We start from the raw sequence: 27875 nt of genomic DNA on the forward strand, positions 1-27875 counted from the left end.
TTTATAGATCACCCTGGAGGACATTACTGTGGAATTGTTTTTATATAAAACAGTAAATACAAATTTTATTAACATTTTCATGTATTCAGAGAAAAGGAAAACATATTTTTAGGGCTGAAACGATTCCTCGAATGATTCGAGTACCTCGATTACTAAAATTCCTCGAGGAAAATTTACCTTCCTCGAAGCTTCGTTAATTTATGTTTTATTAGTTAGCGCACCGTGTTCCGGCCGGGACTTCACTTGCGTTGCGCGGAGCTCTCACTTCCGCCTCTGAGTTGTTGACAAAAGCTAAGTCTCAGCGGCATAAAGTCCAATCTTCAAGATTGGCCCGTGGGGATTTTATTGATTGATGATAATGCCCGACTTTTTATCGTTTTTGGGGAACCAATAAGCATCCTTAAAATGACTGGGGGAATGCCTGGAGTACGGCAGCATTTCTCCTCCGGGGCTGCTGGTTGAAAGCGAACGGCGGGAAGAGCGCTGAGGTGAGCGGATAGCCTGAACAGGGCGGGCGGCTGAGTAGCTGATGCTTACCGTGTAAATGTAGCTTTACCGACGAACCGCACAATAAATTTCATATCCCGGTCTGAAGAAACGGGTGGCGGAGCGCATCGTACATGGCTGGTAGATGAGTTTCTGAGTGTGACCAGTGAAGGTGTCGTAAATATCCCGTATTGCTTCCCCCGTGTTCGTCCCCCGGTCTAACGGTTCGTCAGTCCGCTGGTCTATTTCCTCCCCTCCACCCCATCTTACGTTCGTTCATTCGCCCTCTCCTCCCACTCCAGGCGGCATTTCCCGTATTTTCAAACCCAAAGCGTGACAGGTTAGGTGGCAAGGTGAGTTTAATTAATCTATTAAACTCACTGAAGATGAATACATAAACTAAAAGCTGGATTGTAGACATTTTTTATAAGCATATTTGTGAGCCTGCTTCTTTGTTATTAAATTCAATATAATTTCAGATTTTTCTATAACTTTTCTTCTGGTTAACTTAGAAAGTGAGCTATTATTGTTACAGGTTAGTTTTCTAAACTACAAAAAAGCAACTGTTAGGGATGCTCAAATATGAAAAATTGGACTGATATTGATATCTGATAGTAACACCGGTATTATGCCAGATTTACCAATATTTCATTTTAGAATTTTTTTATCCGATTACTCGATTAATCGTAAGAATAATCGATAGATTACTCGATTACTAAAATATTCGTTTACAGCAGCCCTACATATTTTACTTTATATCCACCTTAAGCATAAACTGGGATTGGTATCAGCCAGTCAGAGTCGTTCAAATTAAAATCAGTAACGAGTATCTCTGCTCAGTGCATCCCTCATTCTGGGTTTGTTAATCCTAAAGTCTGTTTTAAATAAGTCAAATATCATAACACATTACACTAAAAGATGCAGACTGACATTACAAACATGCACAGATTTAAATGCCACAAGGTTCAGAGGTCACCCTCTGCCACACAGGTGCTCTCCCGCCACCACCAAACACCCGGCTGAACCAATCAGAAGAAGTGTTGGGAAGTGATTTGGAGCGCTCTTTTAGTCCCTGCTCCATGACTGAAACCACACATCACCGCCACCGTAACTCTTTTTCTTTCTCACCCTTCCTTGTTTGGCGAGACTGAAAATTATTGGTGTAAATTTTCCCAGTCAGTGGCATGGGCAAACCTCCCTAAAGGCCCTGCAGGGCCTGGCATCCTAGTTTCTGGGAGGCATCTGTGCGTGAGAGGGAGGGGGCTGAGGAGGGAAGGAGGGCAAAGGTCATGGTTGAATGACAGAACGTTGGCAGGGAGCCTCTGTGTGTGCAGGATAGCAAGATGCAGACGAGAGCAAACAGAGGAAAAAATAACAGCTGAAGATCGGTGACTGCAAAATATGCCATCTGGTTTGACGGGCATATTTTTAATAAGCCATGCAGGAACCTTATTATACATGACAAACATGGAGTAAACATCTGAAAACTGCAACGTTTGCTCAGGAACATCAACAGGCAAAAATAAAAACCGTGGGGACACAGCAACGGAGGAGACTCAGGCCAGATTACTTACTATGAGCTACCTTCTGCAAAAGGCACCTTACTGAGCCTGTGGCCCCTGGAGAGCTGCTGCTGCTGCGCGGGGCCAGGGACCACCTGTCTGACCCGACAGCCGGGGGAGTATGGAGAAGAGGGGAAGGAGGAACCGGAAGGGGGGCTGGAGGAGGAGGAAGGACTAGAGGGGAAAAAACGCCTCTGGCCGTCGGGACTGAACCAAGAGCCTTTAAAAAGCTGGGAGGTGGCAGATCTATGAGAGAGCATGGTAATCCTGTAATCCCACTGAAACGCTCCGTCTCAGAGCAAACAGCCGCACGCTTCAGGGACAACAGTCATCAGTTACAGGAGAATCAGAAGAGAATATTTACATATTGTTGCTTTGTGGGTAAAATACAAGAGCAGTTTTCAAATTCGTTAGCAAATTAACCAGGAACACTTAGCCTCAGGGATCAGGAGGATCAGGGAGTGGCTTATTGGATAAGCAGGAAAGCTGAAGTTTTTTTTTTTGTTGTTTTTTTCTTCTCCTTACCTGCTGTGGGTCGGGTGGCCGTAGGGAGCTGCGCTGTATGAGCAGGAGAACGACTCATGCATGGGCATGTTGTAATCTGACATTCCACGATTACTCATGTGCCAGTTTCCGCCGGAGGAGGAGGCTGACGACACTGGAGAAAAATGGTACAGATTAACGGGTGAACAGGCAAAACATGAAGCTGAGACAAAACGCAGAGCTGTGGTACAGGATAAGGGCAACTGAAGAAAAAAAAAAAATTCAGACTTTTTCTCAGAATTCTGACTTATCTTCTGAGGAAAAAGTCAGAATTTTGTGATTAAAATCTGAATAATTTTTTTTGTTCAGTGGCCGTAACCCTCTTGCGTGCAGCGCGGCACACCAACCTGAGGAGTAGTACATGTTCCTGTGGTTGTGAGGATAAGGCGCCGGCATGGTCTGGTAGCTCAGGCTGTGCTGTGAGCCTCCGTCGTAGTCGCTGTAATGCGTCCCCTGTTTCTGTGGCGCGCTGCGTTGGTACCAGCCCTTCAGGTGCTCCACCACCAGCGCCCTCTGCATGCTCCTGCTGACCTGCTCGGTGCCGCGGGGCGCCGGCCGGTTCCTGGGCGGCCGTATCGTGGCGTAGACGTTGTGCGGAACGCTGTCCATAACATCTGAGCCGTACTGTGGGTGGACGTCGTGGCCGTAGTAACCCTGCTGCGCGTGGTGGTAGTGGTGGTAGGAGGGGTTGACGTTGTAGTGACCCTCCATCTCGTCCTCGTACATGTAAACTCTGTTGGTGTACGGCTCCGGCTCCAGGTGGTTGGGGTAGCCGGTGACGTAATACGCCGTGGTGTTGGGTCGCCCTTGAGGCTGGTAGGCATAGCAACGGGTGTCCGGCTGCGCGAGGTTGGGCATGCTGCCGGTGTTGGCGTACAGGTCCTTTCTGTGGCGACCGCGGGTCCGCCGCCGCTGGGTGTGGTTGCCGGGCGCGTTGTACTCCACGCTGGATTGGCTGGTGTGTGACGAGCCGTCGTCGATGACCTCGGTGCTGTTGCAGCGGCGAGCGGCGGAGACGGTGATGCACGGTACAGGCGGTTTGGGGTCCATAATGAGCTGAGACAGAGACTCCAAACTCCCACTTCTCTGGTGGAAATGCTGAGCGGCGTCCTCCGATCTGCAAAGTCAATCAAAACTGATTTAATGTTCTAGAGAAACATGGAACAAAATAAAAGAAAACATCAAGTCATGTACAGATGATGAAGATTTGTTTTAAGGAACTATGAGGCCTGACAGAAAGAAAATGTATATATAAGGCATCTTCGGCAGTGGAAGTAGTTTTGAATCCAACAGAAAATCATTGCTTCAAAACATTAGCTTGAAATTTATTTGAACTGAAAACTTTCTTGCGGATGCCAGGTGTGTTTAGAGACCAAACATTACAGCAGGTTTTAAGTTTTAGATTAATTCAACGAGTAGGGAAGAAAAATCAGATTTTTTCTTTACCAAACATTTTTTTCCCCAATTCTAAATTTTTAAAATATTATTCTTTTTAGATTTCTTGATTTATTTTTTAACCACTTTTCTAAATTTAAACACATATATCTGTCACAAATTTACTGGAAAAAAAGAAAAAAGTAAGATGATGTTGAGGTGAAATACGGGGGTGAACTGATTGCAGTTTTTGGGCCGATTGCTGATCTTTAACCTGCCAATTCCGACTTTTTATCAGAAAAGTTGCTAAGTTGGCAATAGTGGGGTGACTATTGTTAATCGTGCAAACATCAGTCGATCGCCTGTCTCCCAACATTAAGGAAATCAGATCCTAGTAAAACCCACAAAAATACTTTGACCAATAATTTGTTGGTTGCACATGGACAACAGAAACAAATGTATGAAAACATCCTTACTGTGAATTTGGCCTATCTTTAGCATTTTGTTAAATTCTAATCTAAAAAAACAACAATAAAACAGTAAAAAGGATGGAAACAGTGAAAACATTTTATCACTGTACTTTGTGAATCATCAACAAAGCCACGTCCTTTTCCGGTCAGTGAAGTCCGGGCCGTACCTGAGCTGTGTGCTGCTGTAGGCGTTGCGGGTGAGGAGAGGCGTAGGAGGCATGCTGCGGGCATCACACGGCTGTCTGGAAGGCCGCCTGAGTGGACTGTTGCAGCTTGATAAGGCATCAATGTGGCTGTAATGGAGCGATTCCTGGACTGGGTCATAATTTAACCTGGAACTGAGATAAGAACTTTGTTTTTAGGTCATTCAACTCAATGGGACAAAGTCCTTCTTTTACTGAATACAGGTAACTTCTCTGTTTGACATGGTACTAAAGTCATTCTTCACACATGAGTGAGTCCCATTTAAAAGTGAAGCGATAATTCCTTTATTTTTTTCTAACTGGCATGTTTTGCCAACAGTTAGGCGATGTAAGTATCACAAGCTCCACTTTTTCCTGTTTTCCTCTCATTTTCTGGACCTGTTGTCTTCATGCACAATGTGTTTTTTTCCATCTATTTTTAAAGCCGGTGCCTTTTGGCTGATAAGAGGCAGGCAGTCGGAGAAGCAGGAGGAGGAGGAGACTGGCAGGAATTTAGCTCTTGATATGCTCTGCAGGTCTCAACTAGCTTTCTGCTTTGGTTTATCAAAGCTGCAACGGTAACCATGAAAACACACACACACACACACATACACCACTTATCGGGTGTGTTTTCCCAATCATCCGTCTGACAAACTCTCTATTTTGACCGATTCTGTTGTCAACATGTTTGCAACCTACTGAGTCATAAACATAGTTCATCAAAGCAACTTAAGTTTAAGACTTTTTTTTAAATGATACAGAGCCTTGCAAAGGACATTTTAGGCGTTGTGAGATTCTGAATGAGCATGTTGATGTTTACCTTCCTGCTGAGAGCTGGTCGTTCGCGGAGGCTCGTCTGTCTTTGTTGTGAAAGATGTCCAGAGTCACGGCGTGGTGCGGCCTTGGGGAATACTGGACCGATCGAGACCGCTCCCTCTGGGAACCCAGTTCATCGTCTAGGAGACGAAAAGTAAAGACTGATGAGCATCAGGTGAAGGGATGGAGGAAACGGATGCGCACACGTACGGCTGGGCGTTTTGGACGTAAAGTTTTATCACGATATATTGCGACAATGATAAAATAATAACTAGCTGCTACTTCATTTTTACCTAACTATACACTTACACACAAACAAAAAACATTCCCAGTTATAATACCATTCTTCAGGACACCAGTCACATAAAGAAGTGTGACATGTATCGCTAAACTGTGCGCACTAACTGCATTTATTCATAATTTCAGATTTATTGATACTCTCACTGAACAAAAAGAGAGAAAAAAAACAGACAATAAGGACAGTTGGGATTTTTTCAAGCAAAATTATTTAGAATTTATTGTGTCAACGACAAACAAAGTTAATGTGATAAATAATAAAACGATGCGATAAAAGCCTGTAGCTGCTTCATACTCACCATCATCCAGAGTGAGGCTGCCAGAAAGAGAGCTGAGCTCTGAACATTGAGCGTCATCTGAGAAAAAAACAGAAGAATTTTCACTACATGATCAAAAACAGGCCATGTTGAACCTGCTTCAGCGAACAGCCAGCTCCACTACCTGCTGAGACTAGCGAGCCTCTCGGAGCAGGCTTGGCTCCGGTCTTGTAGTTACTAATCTCTCTCATGATGTCCTCCAGGATCCCCTTGGATTTCAGGTAGTCGTTTCTTCTTGTCCTCTTCACTGTTTTGTCCAGGCCGTCCTCTTTGAGCAGCTTCTCTTTCGCTTCTACAATCTTCTGCTGCAGGGCGCGCTTGCTCTCCAGGTCGCTGAGATGAGGGTCCTGCAGGAAAAACACACGATACCCATTCAGTTAGAGGGGAGATTCCAAAGGAAACATGGAGATCTTCTCAAAGAGTTATTGTGTCAGCCTAAAATATTCACATTTCGATTTGGTTTCATGTTATTTGCTGATCTGGAAGAGGAGACCGGTTCAAACCTGAACTTGAAGTGCTTTACTCAAAGGATGATGTTCTTTTAAGACACAAAACAGCCTCTTAATCCCAGTTTCAACACCACTTCACCATAACAAACACACACTGCATCGGCCATGTAAGTGCACACTTTGACATTTCAAAAATAAATTTGTTCAAAGGAAACATGGCAAAAAAACAAAAAAAACAACAACAACAAAAAACTAAATTTTCAATAAAAAGTTTTGGTGGTTTTTGTTTATTTTGCAAAATTGCAATGGAAACATTTCCGCATCAATCGAGTCACATGATCAGCAACCAGATGCTGCCACTGACACAAACCACAGAGAAGAAGACAGAAAGTAGTTGGAGGGTCATGGCGCTGTATGTTTTTTGATGACTTCTCGTGTGAACAAACATTTTCACTTGTGATTTTATTTGCGTTTCTGAACTAATGGAAACACAGTGATGGTGAAATTGTGTTTTTTTCGACATTGGCAGAATACTGACAAAGTGTGGCGCACGTTAGTAGCGTAAACGAGTTAATGTGGCACAATAACTGAGAGTTAACCAAAACCAACTAGCTTCATAAACAGCAGAGCAACAGAGTTACAAACCTGGTCGCAAAGGTTCAGGTTGTCCAGCTTGAACGTCGTCCCGACCCGCCGACGCACCGCAGGGGTTTTCTCTCCTGTTGCTAGGGGATACTCTTTAGGCAGCTTCCCTGTGATCGCCTGAAAATCAAAACTGGAAGTCAGTCTGGATCCCCCTGATTTGAATTTAAACCAAAACCTACAGATACTCACAGCTTCCTTCAGGCAGATCTCTTTTAGCTCTTTAAGCTTCTGTGTCAGTGTGTCTTGAAGGTCCTTTTCTTTCTTTTTTAACTCCGCAATCTTCTCCTTCTTCTGCTCCTCGCTGACTTCAGAGTCTGCAGAACCTGGAGGAAGCGCATGCTCAGTTAACTACAACGCGTCGCCATCGAATCGTAAGCCTGCCGTGAAGCCGATGAGCTGTGTGTACCGGTGGAGATGAGGCTGCCGTTGCTGGCCATGATGAGCGGGTCGTTGCTCTCGACGATGGAGAGCTTGCTGAACCGGGGGACGTTGAGCTCGGTGAGGTCCACGGCGATGTCGCTCGAGCTTCTGGTTGTGGTCATGTTGGACTGGGAGGAGAAGAGACAGAGGGATGGAATGAGCCGGAGCAGAAAAACATGCTGAACTGGGACCGGAAGCGTTTTAAAGAAGCTGTTTCAAAGGAAACTGGGACATTTAGGTGGCCTGGCGGTTGCTCTTCAACTGATCTTTGACACAACGTGTTCAATTTGTTTTGAAATGATAGCATAATCCGGTTTGAGTACGACTGTTCGACAATGTTCTTCTCCACTTGTGACATAAATAACTAATTTGTCATAAGCAGGATGGAACAGACGGGTTGTTCCTTTATGTCATTTTATTGTTATTAAGCAAAATTAGACTAAACCTCAGAGGCGGAATCAGTTAAAGCTTATTATAAACCGGGTATAAATGCAGCTTTACTCTAACTTCTAATAAGAAACAACTATATAAATGCTATACAAGAAGAAAATAGTGTTTTTTCTTTTTCTGAGCAATACTGTTGAATACAAACATGCCTTTCCACATTAAGTAGAAAAAAAACATTTATTTAATTTGTCTTCTAGCTGCTTAGAAGACAAATCACTTCTGGTAGGAATAGTTCTACACTAGGTCTGCCATGGTAAACATTGTGCTGGATGATAAATTTTCCCAGAAATTATTGCGATAAACGATAGTACTGTTGTTTTGAAACCCTTTCATTTATCCAACTCATTTTGATTTATCATGCAACTATAGATTCATTTGCAGACTAACATTTTTACCTGTTCCTACATATTTAATTTGATTTATATTTATGTCACATTTAAATTACTTACGATTTCACATTACGCATATATTTTTTACTTATCACTTATGTTTATATTTTGTATTTGCTAATATTCAACACTTTAGATGGAGTAGCTTGTTAAATAAATAATTTCCCCTTGGGGATCTGTAAGGTATACTCTGATTCTGAATAATTGTGACATATTTAGTTGAATGGCTTTTCCTAATAATTTGGAAACACAGAAGACGGGACTGGAAACCAGGTCAATATGTTGACTCAGAATAATCTCTCATCGCATCATGGCCGCAATAATCCTTCTACCTCACATCAAACTAAACCTTCCACAAGTCCCGATGTTATTTATGATACAATCAGGTGAAAATAAACCTCAGCTATCAACCAAATCAGTTCGAATTAACTTCCTTGTAGAGGCACACTGCTCGACAAACCAAAACCATAAACAGTTGCATCGTGCACAAACGCATAACTTGGCTTCCAGGAAAATCCTTATTAGGTCATTCAGCGTCTTCCTCGTGGAGAACTACACTCAAAGCTTATCCGTCATTTTAACCACAACCAGATAGCAACAAACCTCACTTCATGACTTTAACCCAAAACAACACAAGTAGACAGAGCTCAAGCTGGAAACCATAGAAACTCACTTTGGTTTGCTTCATGTCCAGGTAGAACTGGTGCTGACTGATGGCCATCGCCCAGATGGTTTTGATCAGAGAGTGGCTGGCATACCAGGAGTGGATAACCAGGCCGGCTTGTCCGAAAGTCCGTTTGGTCACTGTTCTTCTACGAAGGAAGACAGAAATGTTTATCCTGCTGCTCAAAAATGTTCTCTGACTAAAATTAGAGCCAACAGAGCAAATAATACATTTTAATAATACATTTTATTCTTTATATTTTTATTCAAAATACATTTTGTTCTCTAATTTTAGAACTGTTTGAGTAGCTGAGAACCTCTGACTAAAACCTGATAGAAGCAACCTGGGAATTTTAAAATCGCTTTTGAAAAGCATGAAAAAAAAAAACTTAGTAAAACATATAAGCTATCAAGACTGGGTTATAAACGGGCCAGTGGCTGCAGATGCCCTTCACAATGACAGGAGATCTGAAATGAGGGCGGCGACTAAAACAGGCGCACGGAACACGAAGGACGCGCCACTTCGGATCAGAAGAGACGAGCGAAGCGGCCCGTCTGCTGACCTGTGCGGGTCGTTCACTTCCACTGCGAATTTCTTCTCCCGGAAGTACAAATTCTCCAACTGCTTCCACTGAAACAACTGCAAAGAAACAGACGTAGAGAGAAAGAAAGAGAGAGAGAGAGAGAGAGAGAACGGCATTACATATTGCTGAGCACACAAACTGGGAGCATTGACTGAAAAGTTGGCTTGCAGAATGCAAACATTCAGAGTCATCTGATGCACATGAGGATGTTAAACAAATATACTCTGCAGAGCTACAAGTCCTGTCACATGAGAGGGAAGAAGTTCCCAGACCAGAGGGAAAAGCAAATATTAAAGCAACTTGGACTGTTTTGCAACAGTGGAGCAGGTAGTCAGGTGTCAGTGCAAACTTCCATCCATGCAATTTCTATGAGAGTGAAAAGCTGTCAAACCAATTTTTGTGACCGTTTCTTTAACTTTATGAGTTTTGTCCACAGACTCAACTGAAACTTGTTGGAGAATGTCATGACGGCAAATTCCTTCCTGGACCATAAATTGTCCCAGAAGTTATAGTGATTAACGATAATGTTGTTTTGAGGCCATTTAATGTGTTGTAATAACACAAGTTCGCCTTCTCAAAGACCAATAAACTTTCATTTTGTAAAGCACTGGAACTGGAGATATCTTAAATATGAAAACAAAACGACCAAAAATAAATAAATAAAAATTACTTGTGAATGAGACCATAAATAAGATGGGTTTGTATCTGAAAAGAAAACTGACCATGAAAAAATATTAATCATTAGATAGAAAATTACCGACCTCCTTTTAATCTATCATAATACCTTAATTGCTTATGGTGACAAACTTAGTCTGCACTTTGAGTAGTTTAAGTAATGTTCATTTCTTTATCAGTTCTGTCTTTTTTCATTTTGTTTTTTCAGGATTGTGTGTTTTTTAAATGTTCAACTCATGTATGGAAAGGTGAAAAATGACTGAAATAAAAGAAACAATCTGTAACTAAGGCAGGTCAGCGTCCCGGTCGGGCTGGCCAGGTGAACATCTCCAGCTCCAGGGAGCCGATCCTAGCCAGGCAGGGAGCCAGCTTCTCGTTTTATTTCGCTCTCCTCTCTTTGTCCCACATAACCAGCTGTGCTTGCTGAAACAGCTCAGGAAACACTTGGCAGGAAAATATCTTGTAGGCCCAAAACCCTAAAATTGACTTCATACCATATGAGGAGGACTAAACTTCCAAGACTTCTTTGGAGAGAAATCACTCAAAGGCTATATTTAAACCACCAGAGACTCCAAACTTATCTTAGCACTACAGAGATAAACGCCGTACATATCAGAGCTCTCTAAAGCCAGCCAGATAGGATTTAAAAAGGAAAATCTGTCAACTTTTAAAGTCTTACCGCGGCCGGTGTTTTGTGTTGGATCCTGCTGGAATTCTCTTTGGTTTTATATTGAATCCTTTGACTGTGACTTTCCCACAGGGCTAGAGCTTCCTCGAACAATACTCACTCTTGTCTGTTCTCAGGGATCCAGATAGGTGTTGCAAGTTTCAGCTGAGGTAACCACACCCCCTCCTGAACTTTAGCTCCCTCCCACTGTGACATCACCAGCACCTTATGCTGCCTCTGGCTTCCCAGTGCTGGAGCGCAGATTTCCTCCTCCCCTTGCTGGTTCTCAGTCAGACCTGATGAACAGGTTGTGTGCAGGTATCCAACTAGAACAGGACACTTCCTTGTTTGGAGGCATTTAAACTCATCTCTGCTTCTGGTTACCCAGGTTTCAAATACTTTAAAGTAAGGGTGAGCAATATGGACTTAGAATGTTATCGTGATATTTTGTGACACTAATGTGAAAATGATAAATATGATGATAAAAACCATTTATCACAACAGTTTTAGTTAACTGTGTGGCTGTGACTGTATTTAAGTTTTTAAGGGATTTTTAGACTATTCTGCCCGAAAGTCTAGAATAGTTAAACTTTGGCAAACAAAGCAGAAAACAGCTGATGACCTCAAAAATGTGGAAATGTTTTTTTTATTTTTAATAAGAAAACAGTCTGAAGCCCTTTGTATATTTTGGATCTATAATAATATGCCAATTTCATTAAGAAATAGTTGTTGTTTTTCTTGAGCAGGTAGAACTAAAGAAAAAACAAAACAAAAAAGAATTTCTGCAATTTTAATTGAATTAATTTTGTGGCCCGCCCATCGTTTAAATTTGCCAGTTTTGGTTCCCAGTGCAAAAAGATTGGAAACCATTGAACTAATCATTAGCAACATAGGCTTCCTGTAGCACCACACAGCACAACCATTCACCAACCAGCAGAATGTTAGGATGGTGCTGACTCCACACCAGCCTAATATTAGACTAGATCCCCCTGCTTTGGATATAGGAGCTGGATTAATATGTAATATCACAGCATTATGGATCATCACACATTATGTTAAAACCAAAGCTGCGTTTCTCTGTCAACTACTGTTGGGGGAGGGGAGAGGGTAAAAAAATATAATAATAATAATAATAATAATAATGATAATAATAATAATAATAATAATAATAATAAAAAGTCTAACTTAATGAATCACAGGAACCAGGCAGCAGGATGTGCCTCATTGTGAGGGATTCTCACACCAATTCACACATGCTGCTTACTACCACTCTGAATCATTTACATAATACCAACAGATAATAGAACAATAAACAGTCGGGTGGATCAGCATATCATTAGAGAAACTCCACTCCTGTGAAACTACTGAACTCCACCGGCTGTGAAGAGAAGAGCTGGTGTTGCAACGTGTCAGCGAAGAGACACACCTCAAACTCTTGAGTCACAAGACTTAATGTTACACCGTTGGAAACGGTCCAACAGATCACACGGTCACTCAACATCACTTCTAAATAAATAACTTTCGTACACCCAAAAGCACAAGACAAGAGCAAACAAAATGCATCTTCCTGCTCTATTTACGTTTCTCTTGTAATTCCCAAGCGTCTAATTAAAGAAGCATGGTCGTTTGCCAGAAACGCCTGTGGTTTTAGATGGGATCAGCCTGTTCATATCCAGCTCACACCCAACAACCCAACGACCCCCCACGGGCAACTAGTCTACCAAAAAAAAAATCAGATATAGATGTTTGATTTAAGATACTGATCAAAAATGCAAAATGTGTCAAAGGTCGTTTTGGAACTTGCTTGTGCAGAGTAGGACTGACTCCACCCGTCACAGAGCGCGCCACATACCAGCTGCTGCTCAATGGCAACACTGTGCATTTCCAAAGAATGACACACAACCAAGAGTTGTGAAATCCTGACAGCGAGAAGGAAACTGCCAGATAACTTAACCAAACATCAGAGAACATGTTCCCTTCATTACTCACACTTTTAAGAGTCAGACTCTCTACAACTCTTTATTTTCTCACAAAATCACAAGCTCCCTTCTAACTCAGTCTAGTTTTCTGTTTTAGATGCGCAGGCTTTGTAGACGGGATGTTCACATCAGTAAAGGTGTAGCTTTAAGAAAACCCAGATTTCATCTGACAATCAGACTTCTGATCATTCCCATAGAACAGGAAGCGACTCCCTGCTAGTGAACATGATTTATTGGAGGTACATAACAACATTAAACTATGAGTAGATTATAGAAAATATATTTCAGTCATCGGCTCCCGGAGCGGGTACAAAAAGTCCTCAAGGCGGAGATGAAAAAGACTAACATTGGAAAAGCAAAAATAATTAGCCATCGTTCTAAATGATGAATTAGAATCAAGATTCAACACACACAATCTGATCCCACCAGATGTGGATTTTTTTTAAAGCATTCTCACTTGATTTTGATGTAAATTGTAGCACAATGCTACTTTCTATGCATCTAAAAACAGAACAATGTGAACTGTTAACCAACCTTACACCAGTAACAACGGGACAATCCCAGCATCCCCAGCCACCGCAAGCAACAGCTCTGTACTGTTTGATCAATTGTGTTCTCGCTGAGACGCAAACAGACAGATTACAACAATGAATGCAGCCTGCTGAGAGGGGCTGCCCGGAGGGCAAGAGGGAACAGCTCGGGTCAAACAGAAGGCTCTGTCTGTGCTGCCCAGGAAACTCTAATTTAACTGATACCGCACTGAGCTGAGGAGACAGAAACAGAACAGTCTGTTTCTCTGAACCGTTCCAGCATCCTGAGACTTTCACTGCTGTCCCACAGCTCTTACCTTCCCCCCCCCCAACACCCTTTACTCTCCTTCCTCTACAGCTGGCAAAGGGCCAAACCTGTCCCAGTGCTCTACAGCTTCCCATGGAGCGCCATAATTACACGTCCAGGAGGAGAACGGAGGAGCACCATGCTGTGCCTCTGCCCGTTAATGACTCAGATTTCAGCATAAAAGCACACCCTGCTACGTCAACAGGTTCCTGTCATGCAGCAGCAAGGCTCAGTCTAATGAAACCAGCTCAGGAGAAATTAACACAAAATTGTGGCAGAAGGAAAGGAATAACTTTCGCACATATTTCTGGTGTATTTCAGCAAATACTTCTGGTCAATATAAGATTCTAATTCCAGTTTAAATCGTGAAATGATAGTAAACCCTGTTATTCATTTGGACTTTCCTCCTGCATTGCTGTTCTACACTTGGTCAGCTGAGTTCTTTCCTAATCATTTTGCTGGTGTTGACGCTCTCAGTGTTTGCTCTGATACTTCACAGCCTTGAGTGCACCGAGGACACGGTGACTCACTAAACTATTTTTCTCCATCTGTTTTCCTCATCCTCCATCCCTGGGAACCAGAAACCCAGATTATGCCTGTTTAGCGTATTGATAAATCATTCACCTACTTACACAAAAAAATGTGATAATGCCGGTGGCTCCAGCAGCAAATGTAGAATTTTAGAGATGCTAAATATTTTTTCCTTAATCTGCTGTAACCTGTTGTGTCTAGAGCTGAATGTGGTTTGTAAGAAAACAACAATAAGTTTGTTTTTGAAGTAATCAAAGAATAACTGTAACACCGAATCTCAAATTGGCTTGGGAATAAAAAGAAAAAGAAAGTGCTTAAGCAATGAGGTATGAAAGTTGGGAAACATGAGAAAAATACAACAGCTGTGAACGATTCTACCTTTCTTGGTTTCAGCTTATCCTGCAAATCGTACTGGCCGATGCCTTTATAGCTGACTCCCAGCCACCATGGTATTCCTTGTTTATCCTGTATGAAAAAAAAAAACACACACACACACACACACAGAGCATAAGAATCGTTAGAGCAAGCTTTATTGGTGGAGTCTGAAAAAGGAGGCCCATTACAGAAGCTATTATCTCATTAAGATCAGAGAAATGGTAAAACAAGAAGGGATCAAATACGTGAGAGGTCCGAAACAAAAAACAAAAACCTGCTAAGCTGACAGAGACATTTTAACATCGCCGTTTGATCTTTTTAAAACACCTTAAGTTTAATAAGGCCTGGTCGGGGAAAGGCGGATCACTTTGTTCCCTAAAACTCACTAAACCACGCTCGTACAGATGTTTCAGGATTGCAAATTCAGCTACAGAGACCAGATGAGTCGTTCACTCTGCAAATCTGGTCTTTACAAAAGACTGGCAGAAGAAACAAGTCATAGTATTTTTTCGCTTATACGTTTGCTGCCAAATATGAAAAAAAAAAAAATACATGTAGAAGAAGATGAAAAAAGTCTTAAACTTTTTGGGGTTCATGCAAAATGCAGTCTGATAAAACTGCAATTAATCTGGAACCCCACATTAAAACATGGTGGTGGTAGCATCAGGCTGTAGGGATGCTTTACATTAGCAGGGACAGAAAGATGATGGGCACCACTTTCTTAAATTTCAAACTTAAATGGAGAGAGAGAAAACAAAAAGACATTGTCACTGATACTTGATCTAGAATTTTCTTCACTACCTGGACCAATGCAGATATTAATATCGGATCGGTGAATCACTAATATGAATACTTTTGCAAGATATTGTATGACTGTTCAAAGTTTGGACTGCTGTGTGTGTTAGGGCGGTGCCGTTACCTTCACAGAGTAATAATGAACTCCATATGTGGGCAGAGATTCCACCAGGGCCAGATATCTACAGCGAGAGAGGAATAGGTTAACAGAAATTCAGCTACTTACACTTCATCACTGTCACCTGATTATCTGTACCACAACTGACAGACGGGGATTTAAGATCCAGCCGTCGAGAGGCCGCAGTCATTTACAATGACAAGCTGATCAATTTGCTTTGGGGGCTGTGACAGAGGGGGGGAGAGTCCATTGATCAGTTCAAGGACAGAAATCATTTGGTCCCAGGGAAAGCACGATGGAGGACTTCCATGCTTCCCAAGGCTTGGCAGGCTGCCTACTATAGAAGCAGCCCTTCTAATTAATGACACAGTCTGGCACGCTGACAGCCACCTCTACTAACTGCAGCCACCACAGTGCAGACATGAGGTTAAAGAGGTGCAAGCACATGCAGACTCTAGGAGAGACAGACAGAGGCAACACTGTCCGACTTCACCACACATACAGTATTTTCTGTTTGTTTCCCAAACTTACTTTACGATGGCTTGTCCTCTGGTCACTCCCTTGAGTTTCTTGTAATGTTCAATCACTCTCTCCTCACTGCGGATGAGAGGATAAAACATTTAATGAATAATCCGTCAAGTGTAACAGATTGTGGCCACAGAGGGACTGTTATGCGAGGGCTCTTTCTTTGAAGCACATTCGGTCCGCTCATGCAGAAAATGCAGCCTAGCCCATTGGCCCGCTGATAACTTTCATCTAATAACCATGCTAATGCCTCCCATTTACTTCTCACTGTAATCAGTTTTTATTAGCACAGAGCAGTCTCTCAGACATAAAGATAAAAGTAGAAGTATGGTGATGTCTCCGCTCATTCCCAATGAGGATGTTGCGAGGACGCATCTGCTTGATATCAGGGAGGGAGAGCAGAGAGATGGGCTTGCAAATCAACGGCGGCGGAGTGGATTGGAGAGTCGGAGGAATGCCTCAGACAACCAGCAGCTCTCAGCACCTCCAAGTCTAATGAATAAATGTAATTAAAGTTCAGAGTGTAGTCAGCCGCTTTACAACAAAAACATCCTCCTAATAATGGGTTTGTAAACACAGAGACCTGCTTCTCTGTCGACTTTATAACTGGAACCTGACCTACAAGCTTCTATTTAAAAGGATGAGATGGCTTATTTCTCATGTCTAAATCAATTGAGTTTAGTCATTAATTTCAGGGATGTCAAACTCCAGTCCTCAAGGGACGCTGTCCTGGAGTTTTTAGATGTGCCACAGGTATAAAACACTGGAATGAAATGGCTTAATTACGTCCTTCTTGTGTAGATCAGTTCTCCAGAGCCTTGCTAATGACCTAATTACTCTATTCAGGTGTGGTGCAGCAGAGGCACATCTAAAAGTTGCAGGACAGCGGTCCTCCAGGACTGGAGTTTGACCTGTGAAATATGTGGTAAAAACAGAACTTTGGGCATTTTTTAAAATGTCTCTGACCGATTGCAGTGTTATGGTCGATCATCCATTTTAAAAAGCCTGAACAGCCGATTCTGATTTTGGCCGATATTGTCAATGTTTTTTGACAATATTGTTAAAAAATAACACAAATAACACAATAAATTTTTTGAATACTTTAAAAACAATATTACAGACAATATTCAACATTTTCAGCTTTTTGTTTTATTCGGTTTGGCCAAACAAATATGTAACTTTATCTAACTTCAGTGAGTGTTTTCACCATTCAACATGACAGTTTTAAAAAATAAGATGTATTGGTTGCTATGGCTCCCTGCCATGTGATCAGCTCTGTGCGCATACATTTTACAGCATTCAAAGCAGACATGCTTGAAGTATCAATCCTAAACTCAGCATGAGTAGATGGCTGTTCTTAAATGTACCAGGCACAAAGCATAACTGTAAGTTTTACAAAACAACTAAAACTATTTTGGCTTTGTTTATCAAGGCGTGTGGACCACGTATAAACCCGAAGCGCTGTGCCTTACATGATAAGAGCATTAAAATTATCTGGTAGATACCAACAGTAAAGTAGAAATGCTTTATTGTGAGCATGTTGGAGAAAACATGCTCACATCTTTAGCACATGTGTGCGTCTGCATGTGTTCATAGCTGAGCGGGTGAACAGAACTTTACCAGCTGATAGCAGCTTGATGAAGTAAAGGCTTCAGATAGACCCAGTGAGCAGCAATCCCCGATCCTGTTTCCAGCAATTCATGAACGTTCAAACGGTCCTGATTGGAAGCTGATGTGACCTTCCAAGTGTTACGTAACGACATGCCGCGGCACCGCATGAACTCGGAGTTGACAGGGCTGCTCAAACAAATCAGCCATTACTCACTCTGTCACATTTTGTTGTCAATTCAACTTTCTATCATGACTAATCCATAAGGTTCTCTGTAGATGACAGTGCAACTCAATTTTAATAGAAAAAAATAAACTACTTAATTTTCACATCTGAAGCAAATAAAAAATGTATTAAATAAACTTGCACTACAATTTATCTCTATTAAAGCGAATGATCGGCCTATGAGGTACTAACAGTGGAGTGTTTGGACAAAGATGATTATCAGCAAAGGCTAGGGTTGCTTTTTGTCTTTCGTATCAAACATAAAGGCAGGAAATATGGCAGCAATATATTATGACACTTTTACAGTAAGATTATAATTTTATAATTTTCTTACAAGACAAAGCCCTAAAAATACACAGCAAAAAGCATTTCTAAACAGATTCTACTCAGTTTGTCCAAATCAGCTAACGTGTGTCAACACTCAAAACTCCAAATAATCTACTTCAAGATATTTTATTACAGTTCCTCCTCCTGAGTAGAGAGATAAAGTATCAGCTGTGAGCGAAGTATAATGTCCGACACGTATTTATAGTAAACACTAGTGATCAGGGAAGTGCTGTACTTCTGTTGAGTTATGTAATTACAGGCTTGCATTGTTTTTAGTTGTGCACTGCGAATCATTTCAAATACAAGCAAGGTGACTGGTTCAAATGGTGGCAGCTGCTGATAGTGGTGCAGTTCAGGTCATCGTGTTGAAGAGACAGCTGCTGTTATCTGCAGTTTTAGTCGCAGGCTTGGAAGCTCTCTGCTCAGCCCTGCCAGGCAGTCACTAACTCAGAAATGTGACCTTTTTCCAATCAACATGCCTGAGCACTTCAAAGCTGAATGAGCCCTGACAACAACAGACTTTGGCTTGAATGCTGCAAGCTAGTTGACCAAACTCTAAGCTAGCTAGTTTGAGTTTCTGTGTGGCTGTTAAGGTGCAAGAAGCCAAGAGGGAAATGGTATTATTAACCACGAAAAGAGCTCGGCTGTTCGTTTAGGCTGACTCAGCAGCCTTTTGGAGCTTTAACAGAGAAGGTGAGGATCTGTATTGTTTCAGGAAAACACATGGAGGCCGTTACCAACACCATGATCCTCAACAGGACATGCTCTCTCACATGCAAACTAAGACCATAGCATAAATAATTAGAAACCACTGTAGGACTGAAGCAATTAATCGGATTAATTGTGATGAATCAATTATGAAAATAATCAGCAACTAATTTAGTAATCAAATGACCAGACTCTAAAACATGCCAACCTGCTAAAAGAACAACCTCAGAGTAGAAATTAAGGCAAAACTGGACAAAAAATATATACATTTTGCATTTAAGATGAAAAACATGTACTTTTAATATTGTATCAAACAGGCAGTCAAATGAAAAATCTGCAGAATGTGCCATGTTTTATTTTTGTCCAATTACTCAATAAATCGTCAGAATAATCGATTACTAAAATAATTGTTAGCTGCAGCTCTAAACTACTCACTCAGGAGGACTAGAAATGGATTCTGAATGCTGCTTATTGTAGCTGATAAAGAGACATCGTGATCAGGTTTCTTACCAGTAATTAAGCGATGGATGCTCCCTCAGTACTCTGGTGGGGAGAACTGGTAGCTGCTTCAGGTCAGATGCTGTAGTCTCAGCACTGGGTAGAAAAACACAGAAACTTCACCATTCCTGTATGTTATTCCAATTTTTTTTCACATTTTTTAAACATTATATTATTTTACATCCTCACTTGTAGAAAGAATCCCATTAACACAACCTTAAAAATCCCCGCTCGACTGATCTTGGCCTGCCAACAAGCGGTAAGTCTTTACAGGAGGTTTTCCTTTACTGTCAAAGGCACTTCACATCCTTTTATGATCTTAAAATAAGAGCCTGACATGCACATGTGGACAGCAAAAAGTAAACCTTTACACAAAAGAGCTCAAACCGAGTCCAAAAACGAGACCTTTTCTCCACATGTTCCACTATCCGAGGGCTTTGATTTGCCATCTTAAGGCACGGCAGCAATAACTCTTACTTCTGAACCTTTGTGGGCAGGTGGATTGACATGATTTTGTTTTTTATCTTTTTATTATGATGTATAAAGTGAAGCACTGACTGCCAAGGCAAAACTTGACTCTTACTCATGTCTTGCCAGACTTCATTTACAAAGGCTCATGCAAAGGCTTTAACTCATCAGGAGCCTCTCAAAGGACATGAAGAGAAGTGGTTTTTAAGCCTGCAGGCTCTCCACAGTAATATTCTTCTTGTTGATCTTATGTGCCGTGAAAAGTATTTAAGAGACAATAAAAATTTAATGACTAAAATATATCAATTTGCTTTCTGCTCTGCCAGCGAGCCATTACTAATAATGGCTACAATAAGTGCAGGAACTGACGCCTGGAAATCAAAGTTCTGGTTTTTGATAATAAACTGAGCTAATCATCAAGAGCTTGGTACAACCTAAAGGGTAAATGGCCTGAATTTATCTTTTTTAGTCAAATCGACCACTCAAAGCGCTTTAAACTAGAGCTGCATATATCCAGCTGCACCCATAAACAAGTATTTATTAGTGAGAGACCTAGACGGCTTAAAACATCACAAAAAATAAAAATAAATCGTACTAGAGTGTTTTTTTTTTACTCCTCTACAATAAGCTAAGCATACAAAAAAATTTATTAGTCGGGTTTAATAAATTAACAAAAATTTGGTTGTTTCAACTACCAGTGCTGGTGGGCCACACAAAATTAGTTCTGGGGCCCTAACTGGCCCCTGACCACAGTTTGGACATCCCTGGTCTAAAACAAGAACAAAACACCAGCACTTCTACAGGAAGAAGTGCTGGTGTCATAATAAATATTATGAACTATGTTTTGTTTCTTCTGAAACAAAATTAAAATTACACAAAAAAAAGAAAAAAAATCAGTTGTTTATAGTATTTCAGTGGAATACACCAAGATGTGTAGCATGTTCAGCATTACAAGGGGACAAAACCATTTTTATGACAAGAATTAGTTCCTGTTACAATAAAAGGGAAACTAGTTGTATGCCTGGGATTCATATTTAGTTGTCATTTAACTATTTTCACACTGTTTATGCAGCGTCAATGAATGCAATGTTTACATTCCGAAATGTGATGGAGTGCAGTTATTGTGCGTTGTTCATGAGCACCACAGCTGTGACGTAACCGATGCAGTCAGCTGTGTTTTTAGTAACAGGTTTTATTTTTAGAGACAGTCTGTCTAAGCCTCCGACTGTAAACAATGATGGATTTAAATCCCCGTAGACTCGGGCTGGGTATTGTTACGAACCTCACAATTCAAGTCAATTTCAATTCTTTGGGTCACAAATAGATTTGATTCTGTGTTCTTTAAATACTTCACAACTTTGTATCCAGGTGTTTCATATGTGACACAGAGATGACATAGCGAGATTCACAGGTTCACCCAAATTGATACTGAATTGAAAAAAATAAATAAAAATTATTGCAACGCATTGATGAATCGATATTTTTACTAGGGATGAACCGATCCACTTTTTGTCACTTCCGATATCGATACAGATATCTGAGGTTCAGTATCAGCCAATATCGATCCAATACAGAAAAACTGCGCTGAATTGACTTAAAATGTTTTTGTTTTTAATGAACAGACATAAATGTACTGAATTTTAAATCTTTTTGAAAACTCTGCACCAGTCCAGCATGCTTAAATATACCAATAGCCTCACAAGCTTGGACAAAAATGTACAAACAACACAACTTTAATTGGTTCAGTCAGTGCAATTAGGAGTATAACAGCCAATGTCAAATAAACCATTGTACATATTGGTCAAACATGTAAAAATCAACTTCAATAAACCTTTTTTCAAATGGTTCAGAAATTGAAGTTAAAAATTCTACATATGTAAAATATATTTAGAGCTCTTTGTCGCTCAGAGCACAAACAATAAAATTAGCCTGAACAGATCTGCCAGATCTAGAAGTATTTTCAATTTACAGAGATCATTAAGGGATCAGTGCATCTCTAATTTTTACTCGCCCCTATAGGTTACTGTCTTTAATTTTGTTTACATTTTATTGTTGTTTTTTATCATAAATGGCACTAAATGTGCATCATAATGTGATAAAATTTTACATTCATAACCTCACTAAGAGGAAACTGTGAAGTGGCATAACGTCCAACCAAGTCAAGCTCATTCCCACCCACATCAACTGCATGCTGCCTCCTCAGACCACCATGAAAAACAAGCCAGAGTGTCTTTATAAAAGGTGAATGACCTGAAGCTTACTTTATGAGCCTCAATTGATCTCTCATTGATGTAATTTAGCATCGCCTCCAACATGGTCGACCAGAAATATAATGATCCAGTTATGTGAACCAGCTTACTAAACAAAAAGCAGTCTTGAGGCCACTCTCCCCTGCGGCTCCCTCTCCTTGGTTGGCTGAGTTTTGCTGCCACGGCACTTGGCTGCCTGTTTGATGGCGTGCGTTTTTTACGGGGCGCTCTGGCCCCGGCGTTGTTGGGGTGATCTACTCTGCAGCAGAGTTTGCCGTGTCAGCAGTCTGGAATTCATTACTACGTCTGTTATCTTCCAGCAGCATGGGGGCGATTGCTACGCCCGGTGCGGCGGGGCCCGGCCCGGCCCAGCGCAGTCTGCCCAGTGTGGGAGAGATAATGCTCATGTGTCAGCTCTTCCACAGACCTTGGTTGGGGGAAGTAGGGGGGACTCCAGAGGGAGCACAATGAGAGAGCTGGTTGATGTGAATGAGCCACTAATTACAGGCCACACCTGCAAATAGAACTGTGGACAAGAACTGGGTGGAATGCCAGTGCATGTGTGGGAAATGTTGAATTACTGAAGATAATTTCAAATCACAAGCAGTATTTTATATATATATATATATATATATATATATGTGTGTGTGTGTATGTGTAGGGACAAACGAACTTCTGAAGCCTATATTTGAGAGTGAGTACAATTATACATGAATAAGAAAAAAAATTCCCTGGTTGCTCTTATGGCGTAATTAAAGGCATCAATCAGTCCTCTGTTTTCCTACAATTTCCCCGGTCCCTCAAAGCAACCCCCACGGAAGGGACTGCAGCATGTTGCACTCAGCTCTGGATTACAGTGGCAGGTGGTGAAACCAATAGCAGTAAAGTGTAAATAAGTAAAGCACCGGAAGACAATGCAGATAAAGAACAATGAGCAACCTGGCAGTGCATTAATTCAGCCCCACAGCGGGGAGGAGGGTTGGGTTTGGGGAATGGAGAGTGGGGGGTGTTGGGCCACACCATAACAATAACACGACTACAGTCGGGCCCCTTGACGCCAACTTGTCTGCAATTGGACAGGGGGTCTGGCTCATCCCTCTTAGGCAAAGGAGACCTCCACGACTCCTCCACAGCTAATCTCCTGCTGTAGGAGCCGCCGTGGATACGGGGTAGGGGAGTCGTATTTAGACTGGATGATTCACGGGAATTCACTGGGTCTGTTTTCACAAGAAGTCGGGATAAAAGAGGATCGCTGACGAGAGTGAAAAACACTTCCACAGGACAGTGTTGTTTCCTGAAGTAAGAGGATCCAAGAAACAACATTATTTTGACCTAGTCAACGTTTTTTTTAAAAGGAAAATAAGAGATTATATGGTAGAAACTATTATCTCATGGCTGAAAAACATATCAGAATGTAAGCGTTTCATATCAATAATTATTGATTATTATTATTTTGTTTTAAATATCTGATGTTTTTTATATTTAAGCAGTTATGATGCACGGTGGCAAAATCTGAAACTGCAGCTTTGCAAATTACTCAACAGGTTGTTGCTAGGTAACCAAAGAGTGAGTGAGTTAGTTGATGCCACCCACATCAACTAACTCACTGTGAGAAGTTGAGACCCTAAAGCCTTTCTTCTGCCTACATCCCCCAGAATGCTGTGTGGTTCTAGATCGGAGTTCAGTGAAATTGTTGAATATTCAAACTAATTTTCTATTGATATTATATTGATTGGTATACTGTTGCAGATTTATTGTCCAGCTATGTGTGCAGGTATATTATAATAAAGTTCATCCTCTATCTGCTTACTCGTTGCATAAAAACCTGAGGCCAGGATTCTAACGTAGGACTTTCTTGCTGCTAGGCAACAAAGTATTGCAACAAGCCTGATGTAGCTCAGTCAGGATTTTATTGGGCTTTTATCTAACAGGCCACACCAAAGTAGCATGTAATTATGAATTGCAAGAAAATGAAAATGATGGCTTTCAAAGCTTTTACAAATAAAAGTCTGAAAATTATGGAATTTGATTGTATTCAGCACTACTGAGTCAACACCTTAAAGACCCGCCTTCCACTTTAAATGCCGCTGTAAGTCTAACATGAATAGGTTTTGATCTGCAGTCTGCGACTCTTTGGACCTTCCACAACGGCTCTTAAATACTTTATCTAAAATTGATAAATAATTAATATTTTTTAAATATATCTTTATGTATGTTACTTTTCCCAGTTTTTTCATGGGACGTTTGCACTGAACTTCCACAACAGATTGACCCTGCGGGTGTTTTCAAATCAGATAGTTCAGTACACTTGGTTTGATTGGGAACCAAAACTGCAACATTTGCTACATTTTCAGGTGCTGCTGTATCAAACAATCCAAACTAATTGAAAAAGTTGTCCCCCCCCCCCACCTCCGCTCGGCCTGTGGTGGCGCTGCACCAAGAACTACTGAAGGAAACAACACAAAAACCACAGAAGAAGACATGAGAATCCTTCTTTCTTTACAAGAAACTAGATCTACGCTTTTGTTACAACTGTATCAACTTTCCCATTGAAACAAATGTATCCATACTCTTTTTGGAAAGGTTTCAATTTTTAGAACCAAAAACTACAAATACGAATTACAACAAATTTTCTATTGATCAGAAATGAAGTTTGAGTCTTTTTCAAAACTTTAACATTTGCAGCTGTAAACGAGTTTTATTTGGCTGGACTGAGGGCAGGTAGAAATGGCTCTTTGTGTAGTTAAAGTTGCAGACCGGTGATCTAAAGCATAATGTTGCAGATCTGGCTGTTTATTCACGGTTCTTATCTCAGCCTCCCATTCATTCCTCTTCCCATCAACTCTGAGCAGCGTTTTTAGTTAGTTTTCCTACACATAGAAAGTCTTCCATGTTGACCAAAGAGTTACATTTTGGTCTCAAATCTCCTCAGATGACCATCTCCTACATGTTTGCTGTGTAAACTGGACTTCTTCTTTCCAATCTTCTGTAAAAGCCACATTTTGGCAATCTGCTAGCAATTAGCTGCATTGGATTAAAGGGGACGGAACACTATTGAAAACCATATTTACTTTTCCATCCCTCTCAGAGGAATGTAGTGATTTGTGTTAGTCTAAAACCTAAATAATTTCATGCAAAGAACAACATTAAAAAGCCGACAACGACAGCTTTGGTTTGGATGGAACCACGCCTTAATGAATTTTACCAGAACACTTGGCGTCTCATCTTTTATTGTGTTTTCAGAGTCTGGACAAAGTGCGGCCCATCCCGACTCCCACATGAAGTGAAAGTTCAGCCGTTACAGGGTGAACCTTTGGAGCTGAGGATGTTACTTTAAAAAAAAATAAAAATGCTGAGTGAACACACTACAGGGATGCGTACTAACTACTCACAAGCTCAGTTGTACTTGTTTAATGAGCACAAGCAGATGCTGCCAAGTTTTTTCCTCTTTGCAGGAGAACAAAAGGCGATAGTGTAACAAGAGGACAAACTGCATTTTCACTTTTGCACATTTCGCCACTCGCGGCTACATGCACAACATTCCTTGCCACGGACAAATGCTTGTGTTTGCATAATGAATATTGAAGCCTTCTGAGGCAGAAAGACAACACGGGTTTGGCTGATCAGCCTGATCACTGTTTACTAATGCCCTTCACTTCTATGATTGGCAAAAGAAAAATACCACCAAACATTATCAGCAGGTCAACTGTGAAAACATCACCATTACTGAACAGGCTGTGGAGGTTTCATACAGACTCTAACACCAGTGTCATCGACCAAATCATGCACACATCATCCTTTTTGTCCAGACACGTGTCTCCTAAACTGTATGTGGCATTTAGTAAGAGGCTGTGCAACCGCAACGTGTTGAAATCAATTGACTGGACTCCACATGTTGAAGGTGGGATGTGCATTAATAACTCATGGGATCCCTGAGGAAACACAATGTAGAAGTAAGTTTTGGTTTCACAGCTGCAGATTTTTTTTTCTATTAGAACATCTAGAAATTGACATTTTTATTAATTCTTTGTAACCCTCAACACCCTTTCACATTTTGTCATTTTAAACAACAAATTTCAAAAGTTTGACCAAGGCAAAGTAGTGTTCAATAAATGTGAAAGAAAAATTATTATTACTTATTATTTAAGTACAAATTTGAACACGACAACTAGGCCAGTCATGACAACAAATTTTACTAGACAATAAATTGTCCTTGAAATTATTACAATAAATGTTAATATTGCTTTTAATATTACCATTTTCAAGTGATGTAACGACAATCACATTATACTGCAAATTCGCCATCTCATAGATCAATAAAGTTTCATTTTGTAAACTGGAATTGGAAAATATTTTAAATATACAAAAACTAAAAAAGGATCAAAAACACCAAAGTAAAACAGAAATATAAATCACACACAACCGAAATCATGAATGAAATTGCCCATCAAAAAATATTAATCACCAGGATAGAAATTGTCAAGCTCCTTTTAATTTATCATGCAATGAATTGGTTTATTGCTTAGCGACTACTTCAGTCTTGAATACTTTTGCAGCCTCTAACCCAGTGGTGCCCAAAGTGGGTCCTGAAGGGCCGGCATCCTGCATGTTTTCGTTCTCTCCCTGGTTTAACGCACCTGGATCAAATGAAGGCTCATTAGAGCAATAAGACCAACACTGACATGCTGAGAAGGTTGTTTCTACCATCAGGGAGAGAACTAAAATACACAGGACGCCAGCTCCCAAGGACTGACTTTGGGCACCACTGATCTAACTGGGTTTTTTTCCCCAAGATAGCCCTTTATCAGGCTCGAACAAGCTTCCCATGAACCCTGACCACACGTCCTCTCTGTACTAAAGAAAAGAATCCACACAGCATGATGCTGCCACTAAATGTTACACCCTGGAGATGATTGGTTTTCTACAAATATATATGCAGACTACACTCAGTCCGTCACCAAAAGATGTTTTTAAGAAGTGACTGTTAAAATTATACATTTGATCCAATTGTCTTCCACTTTACAACAATGCACTACATCGCATAAAAATCATATTAAAATACACTGGTTTGGGGTTGTAAATGCTGTAAGTTTTTACAATGAATAGACACTTCAAGGGGAGTGAATACTTTCATAAGTCACTGTGGGCATAGTATGTAGACCACAAATAGATGGCAGAGAGCCAACAAGGGATAAGGCTCAATGTCACAAGCCAAAATTAAGGCAATTATTAACTGAGCGCAGGTTTAAGCTACAATGAAATCTGAGCCAGTAAGGTTGTACATTAACAGATAGCTATTACTGATATTACAGAGCGCAGACCAAACACTGCTTACTTATACACTACACGTACAAATGCATTGGAAATTGTGCAGGGCTTTTGTCTCCACTCTGTAATCCTATTGATTAACAGCATATGCCAATAGTTTTAGTTTGCACAGTCTTAAAAAAAAACCCAAATCAACACTGCACAGGGAACCTTTTGCCTAATTAAAGGTAACATGCTTATTTAACAGGAAAACTCATTCATACTTTGTTTAATACAAATGAAACGTGGCTGTAAATGCATTCAAAATTATGAGAGGGGAAAATAAGAATTTCTTACCTGGAATAATCTCCTTTGGCCTCCTTTAAAAAATAGGAATA

General features: G+C 40.9%; 1 protein-coding gene across 4 annotated transcripts in view; it reads right to left on the reverse strand.

Moving 5' to 3' along the window:
* frmd4ba (FERM domain containing 4Ba) overlaps positions 1-27875 on the reverse strand; it is a 59042-nt gene that overhangs the window by 1758 nt on the left and 29409 nt on the right. For 2 of the 4 annotated variants that reach the window (XM_088005367.1, XM_015007320.2), the window contains exons 7-22: positions 27835-27857; positions 19526-19609; positions 16153-16218; positions 15628-15685; positions 14712-14798; positions 9624-9700; positions 9071-9209; positions 7548-7689; positions 7331-7464; positions 7142-7258; positions 6172-6394; positions 6030-6086; positions 5438-5573; positions 4603-4773; positions 2939-3708; positions 2574-2706 (exon numbers count right to left, since the gene is read on the reverse strand). In XM_088005367.1, the coding sequence (XP_087861493.1) occupies positions 2574-2706; positions 2939-3708; positions 4603-4773; positions 5438-5573; positions 6030-6086; positions 6172-6394; positions 7142-7258; positions 7331-7464; positions 7548-7689; positions 9071-9209; positions 9624-9700; positions 14712-14798; positions 15628-15685; positions 16153-16218; positions 19526-19609; positions 27835-27857 (2417 nt within the window). The other 2 variants (XM_088005368.1, XM_015007318.2) reach the window with 2 other exon arrangements.

This window comes from Poecilia mexicana, unplaced genomic scaffold (assembly GCF_051168715.1).
Source record: "Poecilia mexicana isolate PSO_F unplaced genomic scaffold, ASM5116871v1 scaffold_5, whole genome shotgun sequence".
Taxonomy (NCBI): domain Eukaryota; kingdom Metazoa; phylum Chordata; class Actinopteri; order Cyprinodontiformes; family Poeciliidae; genus Poecilia; species Poecilia mexicana.